Genomic DNA, 11,095 nt, shown 5'->3' with positions numbered 1-11,095 from the left:
GCATTTGGACACAGCCAATCACAGCACCGTGTGATTAAAGACATTTGTAGGGTCCCTTGGAACAGCGACTTGTGATTGGACTGTGTCCAATTGCCCCGTGTCCAACTGATATACACCCATACAAATACACATACCTGAATACAACATAACACTAAACCAAGAATATATAAGCACGAATAAAAACGAAATAGTACAAGTAAATCCAAACAAAATAATATGAAATCCGTCGGAATTAGCAGAGTTAAGTAATAAGATAACACAAACCTACCATAATTTAGAAAATAGCTCGAATTCTTTAGCACATTATAAAAATATAATATTCACTACAGCACCTAGCGGAATAACCATAGTAATAGTAATTGCAATATTTATAATAAAGAAAATAAAACAGGAAAGAACTCCTTCAATAGTAATAGAACGTGATATAAAACGAAACGTGAGAACACGATCCAAACTGAATATACCCACAATCCCTGCACTAGCGCGCAGACATAGTTTACACGTACAGAGATAAGTTACACACGATAATAAACATAATTGTACGGAAAAGATAAAGATAAGCGAAGAATAGGAGAAGAACACGATTATAACTAACATTGTAAAACGGGAAAAATTATGTAAGTGATCGCAACTCGGAAAAGATGAAAACGTCGTTCCAAACCCTCCGTTTTCTTTTTCCATAGGAGGAGGAATGTTATAACCGTGGATATTATTTTTAGCGTTCATGAGAAACCAATTCGACAGCGCTACAATACTGTTGTGATTACGCAAGTGCTGCGCTCAGCATCACCTTGAAAATACCATACATCTGACTTCCGGCTAAGTCAGCACAATTTGCTATTCCTTGTTATTAAAACATCATCTCCGATAAAATAACGAATTGCTATAAAAGGACCGGAGAAGAACACAAGAATGGGATTCTTCCTCCGATCGCTGGACAGGAATGTACGCTACCGTTATACACGGATTATTACTAGAGCCCGAGAGCTCAGTAACGATACAAGAAATAAGTATAATAAAGTTCTTTATAAATATATAACACCACATCTACAATTTCGTGCAACCCTGTTATTCCCGCAACACCGATTTCGAATCTAGTTTGTGCCTCTCCAACTAGGGCACAACATTATTTACTTTTAAAACAAGCAAATATTTATTTAAACATAGTATAATATTTATATAATATATATAATATTTTTACATTTTAAAAAACTAATATTCTTGTAAGGAAATTATTTGCTTATTCTTATATATAGATATTTTAAATTAAAGAAATAATTTTTTTATCTAGAAATTCATAATTTTACAGCTCATCTTAAATTTAAAAAATATTAATTTATATTTATTACATGTTTTGTAAAATTTAACAAATATTTTTTTTAGTTAAGAAATTATATTTAACAAAATATATTTCTTTAATTTAAAGAAATTATATTTAACAAAATATATTTCTTTAATTTAAAGAATTTATTTTCAGTGTACATTCCTAATTCAAATTTTGATTTTCTTATTTCCTCATTAATTTAATAATTATTTTTCATGTATAACATTTATAGAAATATTTACACACACACGCACACGCATACGCACAAACACATACACACACACACACACACACTAGATAATATCTTCAATAAACATAGATGTTCCATAGATTTATAGATCTATTATATATGTTTATTAGATATTTCTATGTAGAGAGACAATATCACCAACAATAGTCGGCAAGCCTTGCTTGGACTGGCGTCGCGCCACAATCGAAAAAATAATAATCGGCTTGCCATGATATCGCCAGGGGCGACCCATATGCCGACATTGGGCTAGAGTCGGCAAATCGTATATGAGTAATGGTACATTGGTTTTAGTGTGGGGCCAGCGATGCGCCAGTGCTTGTAAGCCTGTTATATATCATCGCTATCAATCATTATTATCTACCATTTTTCGGTTTCTGGTTATTCCGACGTTATCCTATATTTGTACTTACAGTACTACTGTTTAGTTTTAGATCGATATTCTCTTTCTTCAGAGCTTCACAGCAGCCTCATTGTCTCGCCGGGTTATGCTGAGTAATATAGATAATTATTCATTTACTAATAGTGACACAGTACTGGCATACAAAGTTGTGGTTCATAATTGGTCGCCGTATTTTGGCCAATCGTCGGCGCTCATTGTAACACCAGATTGTTCAATGGCCAAGCATTGACCAGTACTGACCGAGTGCTGGCTAACAGAATTTTGGTTTATAATTTGCCGCCGTACGTTAGGCAAGTACTGATGTTCATTATAATGCCAGACTACTCAATGGCCAATTATCAACCAGTACTGGCCGAGTACTGGCTGACAGAACTCTGGTTCATAATTGGTCGCTGTACATTGATCAAGTGTCGGCGCTCGTTATAACACCAAACTTCAATGACCAAGCATCGACCAGTACTGGCTGACAAACTCGGATGGGACCCGATTGACCACGATACGATTGGACACAGATTGTAATGATTGGTTCGACCTAGTAATTCACTAGATAATTCTTTTCATCGGTTGGTTGTGTCCAATCGTACCGTGGTCAATCGAGACACTCCTGACAGACTCCACCTGTCAGATAAGTGCCATAGCTCCTGTTTGTTGTAAGTCCGGCAAACCCTATATGGGATTCCACACTTCTAAAGATTTCAGAGTGTTCAAAAATTTTTCAACTAATTAATTCTTATTAGATTTGGTTTCCGGGTTTGAGCCGCGTGGATTCATCTTTGTTTGATTCCGACGTTTCGCGAACATTTCAATCCGCTTCATCAGAGAGGAACGACCCGATGCCAAGTTGCTCCTGAAAGATCTTCCTTATATAGCAGTTGGTATAAGGGAGAGAGGGGAGGAGACAGGAAGGAAGAAGGAAGGGGTAGCAGATGGGATGGTGGTGGGAAATTTGTTGTCTGTCATGTTTTGAAAACCGGGAGGACGGATTGCCAGATTGGACTGATTTTTTGTCCATTATCCCTGTTGAGATTGTTGGGGTGCTTTTGAATTTCCAAGAATTCCCTGTATTTTCTAGGGAAGTAGTTGTTGATTTTGGCCAGTATTGTTATTTCGTTGAACAGGATTTCGTGTCCGCTTTCTAGATTGTGTTCCGCTAGTGTTGACTGCGTTACATTTTTCAATTTGACTACGCTTTGATGTTCTTTTATACGTGTGTTCACCATTCTCCCGGTTTCTCTTATATAGACTTTGCCACAAGAGCAGGGGACACTATATACTCCAGGAGTGTCTTGTCTTTTGGGTAGTTCAGATACTGTCCTATTTTTGTTGGTGGTTTGTAGATAGTTTTAATATTGTGTTTTTTCAGGATTTTGCCAATTTTGTCCGTAATTCCCTGTATGTATGGATGGTGATGGAGTTTCGTTCTTTTGTCTGTTCCTGGAGTTGTTCAGTCCGTGTGTTTTGATGTTTTCTGGTTTGATATTTCCTGATTGTTTTATTTATCTGTGTTGCCATGTAGCCATTATTTTGAAGAGTGTTCCTGAGATTCTTTCGCTTTGGATGCTGTTTTTGTCGCAGATGGCTAATGCTCTGTGTATTAACGAATCGAGAACCGATTGTTTTTGAGCTGGGTGATGGTGTGATTCGGCATGGAGATATCGGTTGGTGTGTATAGGTTTCCTGTAAACTTGGTGACCCAGCGAGCCATTTGTTCTTCTCGTGACTAGGACATCCAGGAAAGGGAGTCTGTTGTTTTGTTCGACTTCCATTGTGAATGTAATGTTGGAATGTTGTGTATTAAACGCATGTAGGAATTCCTGGAGTTTTTCTTTTCCGTGTTGCCAGATGACGAAAGTGTCATCTACATATCGGAGCCATATTCGGGGTTTCAACTGGCACTTTTGGATGACTTGAGATTCGAAATGTGCCATGAAATGTTAGCTATGACTGGAGAGATTGGGAATCCCATGGCTGCACCTGAAATTTGTTTATAGAATTGATTATTGTAGCTGAAATATGTATTGGTCAGGTAGTGTTCGATTAGGGGGATAAGATCGGAAGGGATTTGTTTTGAGGTCTTGATTATTTTGATGGTGTCTGGAATTGGAATTGGGACCTCCGTGAATAAGGATGATACGTAGAAACTTACCAGGATGTCGTTTGGTTGAAGTTGGATCCTTTTTTATCTTTTGTATGAAATCCGCCGAGACCATGTAAGGGGTGTTTTTGCTGACAGGTTTCAGTTTACTAATTAAAAAGCGTGCCAGTTTGTATGTTGGGGAGTTTGTGGCGATCACTGTAGGTCTGAGTGGTATGTTGATTTTGTGGATCTTGAGAAGGACGTATAGTCTTGGAAGTATTGCGTTTTTTGGGATTGGGATGGTTTTTGTTTTGTCTAGAAGAGTACTGTTCTTTATAAGATTCGTTGTTTGGGTTTTTAACGATTGGATGGGGTCTTTCTTCAGTTTCTGGTAGGTATCGTCTGTGAGGAGTTCCTGTATTTTCTTGTTATAGTCTTCTTTATTCATTATTACTGTTGTGTTACCTTTGTCCGCTGGAAGGATGATGATATCCTGATTTAGTTGTCTTAGAGCGTACTGTTCCGGTTTGGTCAGATTCTGTTTTGGTAGTTTGGATTTCTGTAGTATGTTGACTATTAACCAACGGACATTGTTGGATTGTTCTTGTGGGAGTAGAAACAGGGAGGATTCTATCTGACTGATTATTTCTTCTTTTGGTATTTTAGTTGGAGCTATTGCAAAATTTGATCCTTTGTGAAGGGCGGAAATGGTTTCTGAGGAGAAGGCTTTGTTGGATAGGTTTTTTACTGTGTTTAGTGGAGGAGAGGTAACTGTTTTTTGTGGTGTTAGTTTGTGATATTTTTCCGTCTGTCGTTGGGATGATTGTACGTAAGTGATTTGGGATTGTTCATACGTTATGTGGTTCAGTATGAGCCATAAGTCTGGTCAAAGGGTTGAGGCTAAGGAAAGGTGCAGTTGGAAAAGTTTTTGGGAAATTTTACTAATCTTTATTTTTATGTATGAGATACGTTCCTTTACTAGCAAGGCTGCGGTTTTCTACAGAATGTTGTTTTTCTTCGTGCCCAGATGGTTTTTTAGTTGTAGGAACTTTGGGACGATGTTGTTGTCCTTACATCTTTTTAGAAAAGCTAGGGTTGAAAAGTGTTTTGGTAAGGATGACCTGAGTTTGCTAAAGGAGTTAACTTTAGCAAGAATAGTCTCCCCGTGGAGGTACTTGATTTGATTTTTTAGGCTTTCGCGGTGTCCATGCATATTAGATTTGGTTTCCGAGTTTGCGCCGCGTGGATTCATCTTTGATTAATTAATTCTTATGATTGACTAAACATTGACGACAGAGACAATCTTTTCCTATATTTTCATGCTATATATAATCCTAAAACAATCCTAAAGAATAAGGGAGAAGAGAAGGGGAAGAGAGAGAAAATAACTTTTATATATGTATAATGTAATCTATGTGGTAATTTGTAAAATGCTAGAGGACTTTTTTGTTTAGTTTGACTTAATGTATAAGTACACAACGGCAGACGGCATCACTACAACTCATTTACCATGATCATTCACTAATCTTCTTTAATTAATATCTCGAAATTTCGTGGAATTCGCAAAACGGTATGGGATTTTTATGTTCACCTCTCAATCTATTCTATGTTCCTATAATAATGCGGAAGGTATCTTGTATAAATCTAATTTTACACTTTAAATATAAATTATAATACGATACGTTATACACGGATGTTATTCGTAATACAATCTGGTCACGCTAAATTTTTTAAACCCGATGTTAAGGTTTTTCTCAAATCCTCGCTTTGACGTAGTCATTATTAAAATTTTATTTCATTTTTACTGAATTTTATTTGACGAGAGAAACAATTCATGCAACATGAAGTACTAAAAGATATTTTAAAGATGTCCGGAAGACGTTTAAAAGAAATAGGACGTTTTTTGGACGTCTTTAACATATGTTTTAGTAGATTGTGTCTGGAACGAATCAATTAGTCAACTTTTTATTTTTTGGTAATATTTTAGTACGGTAGTATACGGGTTTTTGGTAAAGTTTTTTGTAAGTTTAATATTACTATAGTCGATCTTGCGATTTTTAGGAATTACCTGTAAGAGAGCAGTAACAATGGATACTTTATTCACCCAAAATGTTGTCGATGAAGCGGAAGATATACCGCAGACCGATGAGCCAGTCTGGATTCTTGGCAGAAAGTATAACGCTATACAAGGTATAATAGATAATTAAATACTTTTGTCAAAGTGAATCTTAAAATGTTTAATTTTAGAGCTCGACACGATACGCAGAGATATTCGATCCAAACTTTGGTTTACATATCGTAAAGGCTTTGTCCCTATTGGCGGCAACAGTTCTACGTTTACATCTGACAAAGGCTGGGGTTGTATGCTGAGATGTGGTCAAATGGTCCTTGCCCAAGCCTTAATTACGTTACACTTAGGTATGATACAATTTAAATAATTTGAAATACTTTTAAAATTATAAAGCATTTATTAAAGAATGGACATAGTATTGAGCATGTAAACTTACTTTCTTCTCTATAATATACACGCGCGCGCGTATATATATATATATATATATATATATATATATATATATATATATATATATATATATATATGTTATAATTTACGTACATTAATACTCTATGTTTTAATATAATTTAGGTGAAACTCCTGTTTAGGAGTTTTACCACCCTCAGATGACCTTGACTTTGACATACTATGTTATAGAAGTCACTCTCCTGAGTGACTTTCTGAAGGTTTTAGCCGTCGCTATCCGGCTGAATATCCGGATCCAACTATGATACCTTACAACAAAATGGCGATGGCGTGTATGGGTGCGTTCGAGGAGCACGCTATCATCACTACTACATTCTTCTATCTTTCTCGCTCCTTAGATGTACAACAAGGACAGAATGACACGGTAGCGCTGAATAGTGCTAATAGCGAGCTCTCCGAACGCACCCTATATAGTGCATATATAACACCCGGCATATTAATATATATAGCGCGGTGATATTTATAACTGAAAATACATTAAAATTCCGAGCAGTTGTTGCATTCCGAAATGTAAAAACACTACAAAAGATGGTTTTAATTTATTCAGGTAAGTTGAAGATATTTACATGTAATAAATATGAGGGTTTTGTAATATTTGAAGGCTGTTTCAATTAAAATTTCTAAATATTTCAGATTTCCTATGAATCGACCAAATATTTAAAAAACGTGGGTCGATGTTATCGGAAAAACTTTACGCAAAAAAGCTATATAATCTGTGGTGTTCACTTTGTAGCAACAGATTTTATGGACAGACCTAACGCAAGCGGTATGCGTTTAAAAAATCTTGCTGTGTCTTCTCCGTATTTTCTGTTCCGGCTATTAATCCTGTTTCTGCGGATGTCAATATTTCTTTTGAATCTTGCACTTCGATTGAGTTTGACACTAGTTTCCTGCATATGCTACGCCTGCAGTTGTAAGGAAAAGTATATACAGGGTGAATATTATATATCGGAACACCTGAATATCTCGAAAACAAAGCGTTGTATAAAAAAATGTTAAATACAAAAGTTGTAGGGTTTAAAAAGATCTATTTTATGATATTAGCAGTTTGACCTTGAGTTGCGTCATAAAGATCAGGTCAAGGTCACAATGATGTTTTTAAATGGATACCCCCATTTTTTATTGTATATTCTTGTAGCTTATCTCGAGAGCTTTCCAAAACACTATACTTAAGTATTTTTTCGTTAAGTACTTTTCGAGTTAAGAGGCTTCAAAGTTACGCTCTTTAGCATTAGCGCGCGTGGATACCGTAGTGACGAGCACGAACGCGCGCTCGTATTAATAGTAAATAGCGTAAGGCTGATGGCCTAAAAAACGTAAACGCAAGGGCAGCTCTCGTTTACCGCGCTTGTGTTTACGTTTTTCTCTGCCTTAGCTTACCTTAATCGGCCGGATATGATTTTCCTCTTGCCTTAATCGGCCGCGCGCTAATGCTAAAGAGCGTAACTTTGAAGCCTCTTAACTCGAAAAGTACTTAACGAAAAAATACTTAAGTATAGTGTTTTGGAAAGCTCTCGAGATAAGCTACAAGAATATACAATAAAAAATGGGGGTATCCATTTAAAAACATCATTGTGACCTTGACCTGATCTTTATGACGCAACTCAAGGTCAAACTGCTAATATCATAAAATAGATCTTTTTAAACCCTACAACGTTTGTATTTAACATTTTTTTATACAACGCTTTGTTTTCGAGATATTCAGGTGTTCCGGTATATAATATTCACCCTGTAGTATATAGAAACCATAAGTGAATAATACAGATGTTAATTATAAGGTGTAGTAAAAATAAATCCATTATTAGATTATACAATAGATGGCTTTAGTAATGTGTATTTCGCGTTGTATAAGTGCGATCGGTTTACGCTAGATGGCGTTAAAAAGATAAGATTTCGTACTAAAAAAACTTCTCAGACAGTTTTGTGATTATTTGACTCAGTATTGTTTGAGCGCGCGTCAAAGATGGACACCAGCAAAGAGAAAATACGCCATATTTTACAGTTTTTCTTCGATAAAGGCGAAAACGCAAGCCAGGCGGCTGAAAATATGAATAGTGTTTATGGTCCTGATACTAACAGCCAATCACGCGCAATTTTGGTTTCGTCGATTCTGTTCCGGTAATTTTGATGTCAAAGATGCACCACGCTCTGGAAGGCCAATTGTCGAAAATGTCGATAAAATAATGGAAATCGTCGAGTCCGCCCGTCATGTAAGCACTGTTTCGATTGCCCAGGAGCTAAACATTGCACAAAAAACCATTTGAAACCACTTGAATACGGCTGGATACAAAAAGAAGCTCGATGTATGGGTGTCACACGAGTTAACGCAAAAGAACCTCATGTACCGAATTTCCATCTGCGAATCGCTGCTGAATCGCAACAAAATCGATCCATTTCTGCAGCGCATGGTGACTGGTGATGAAAAGTGGGTCACTTACGACAACGTCAAGCGAAAACGGTCGTGGTCGAAACGCGGTGAGCCGGCGCAAACGGTGGCCAAGGCAGGATTGACGGTCAGGAAGGCTTTGCTGTGTGGTTGGTGGGATTGGCAGGGAATCATCTACTGTGAGTTGCTCCCTTACAGCCAAACTCTTAATTCGGACCTGTACTGTCAACAATTGGACCGTTTGAAGGAATCAATCGCCCAGAAGCGGCCAGCTTTGGCCAATAGGAGAGGAATTGTGTTCCATCAGGACAACGCCAGGCCACACACATCGATAGTGACTCAGAAGCTCCCAAAAGCTCTGGGAGCTTTGTTGGGAGGTTCTTATGCATACACCTTATAGTCCGGACCTGGCACCAAGTGATTACCACCTGTTCTTGTCTATGGCGAATGATTTTGTAGGTGAAAAATTCGCCTCAATAGAAGCTTGTGAAAATCGACTGTCCCAGTTTTTTTGCCAATAGGGACAAGGGTTTCTATGAGAAAGGCATAATGGAATTACCTTCAAAATGGCATCAAGTTATCGAACAAAACGGTGCATATTTGACCTAAATCGGATCATTCTATGCTGACTATGCTAAATAAAGCGTTCAATTTCATGCAAAAATAATGGATTTCTTTTTACTACACCTTATATATTAGGACCTTGAATAACTTTTCGCTGATTTTTTGTGAAAATTAATGCTTTATTTTAAAAAAGTCGTAAAGAACATGACATTGAAAGTATCGTCCATCGCTAGCCACTACTTCTTCCCATTTCTCTGGCAGCATTTGAATTCCACGTCGGAAAAACGATACGTCTTTTGAGGCTATCCAAGAGTCGACCCATTTTTTGGCATCTTCATAAGAATGGAAGTGCTGGTCAGCCGGGCCATGTGCCATCGATTGGAACAAGTGATAATCGGAAGGGGCAATGTCTGGTGAATACGGCGGGTGGTGTAAGACTTCCCATTTAAGTGTTTCCAAGTAGGTTTTCACCGGTTGTGCAACATATGGCCGAGCGTTGTCATGTTGCAAAATCGCTTTGTCATGTCTCTGCTCATATAGCGGCCGTTTTTCCTTCACTGCTCGGCTCAAACGCATCAATTGTAGTCGATAGCGATCTCCCGTGATGGTTTCGTTCGGTTTGAGCAGCTCATAATAAATTATACCCAGCTGATCCCACCAAATGCAGAGCAGAAGCTTCGAACCATGGATATTCGGCTTTGCCGACGATGTTGATGCATGGCCGGGCTTACCTCACGATCTTCTACGTATAGGATTATCGAATAGGTGTATCCACTTTTTATCGCCAGTCACGATACGATGCAAAAAACCTTTCCTTTTCTGCCGTTGAAGCAGCTGTTCACACGTGAAAAGACGCCGTTCGACGTCTCTCGGCTTCAACTCGTACGGCACCCAATGTCCTTGCTTTTGAATCATTCCTAATACTTTCAAACGTTTCGAAATTGTTGTATGATCAACTCCTAATGATGCTGCAAGTTCAGCTAGCGTCTGACATGAGTCTTCATGAAATAATGCCTTCAATTCTTCGTCTTCAAACTTTTTCGGTGCACTAGAGCGTTCTTTATCTTCAATATCAAAATCATTATTTTTGAAGCGTCTAAACCAATCTCTGCATTTTGTTTCTGACAGAGCATAGTCGCCGTGAGTCTCAACAAGAATTCTGTGTGCTTCAGCTGCAGATTTTTTTTTAATAAAGTAATGCAGTAAAATTCCCCGCAAATACTCTTTTTTGGCACGAAACTTGACATGTTTAACACGATGAAAAAAAAGTTGCTTACACTTCGGCGAAATGACATATACTGAATTTCAAGCTTGCTTATAGTAGTTCCTTATAGATGCGTTACCATCTTAAACTACACGCACGCAGTTCTGGTAACGCCATCTGTTGGAAAACAGCGAGAACTTATTCAAGGTCCTGATATCATATATTAAAAACTTTATTAATCTATTGGGTGTACAACTTAATTCGGTCCGTTTTTTTGCTTGAAAAACACATTTATTTGAATGATAAAATGAATTAATACATTATTGAAAGTATTGTCCATCGCTAGCCACT

At 37.5% G+C, this 11,095-nt stretch overlaps 1 protein-coding gene across 1 annotated transcript in view; it reads left to right on the top strand.

Annotated features, from left to right (window-relative positions):
- Positions 1-11,095, top strand: part of LOC116840851 (cysteine protease ATG4B) — a 439,371-nt gene that overhangs the window by 19,578 nt on the left and 408,698 nt on the right. The window contains exons 2-3 of the mRNA XM_032808122.1: positions 6,113-6,241; positions 6,299-6,469. Coding sequence (XP_032664013.1) covers positions 6,113-6,241; positions 6,299-6,469 — 300 coding nt within the window. The remainder of the gene's footprint in view (positions 1-6,112; positions 6,242-6,298; positions 6,470-11,095) is intronic.

This window comes from Odontomachus brunneus, unplaced genomic scaffold, assembly GCF_010583005.1.
Source record: "Odontomachus brunneus isolate Ranch 3 - 2012 unplaced genomic scaffold, Obru_v1 Obru_scaffold_012, whole genome shotgun sequence".
NCBI lineage: Eukaryota > Metazoa > Arthropoda > Insecta > Hymenoptera > Formicidae > Odontomachus > Odontomachus brunneus.
The sequence above is the reverse complement of the archived record's forward strand: the minus strand, read 5'-3'. Positions and strand labels throughout refer to the sequence as shown.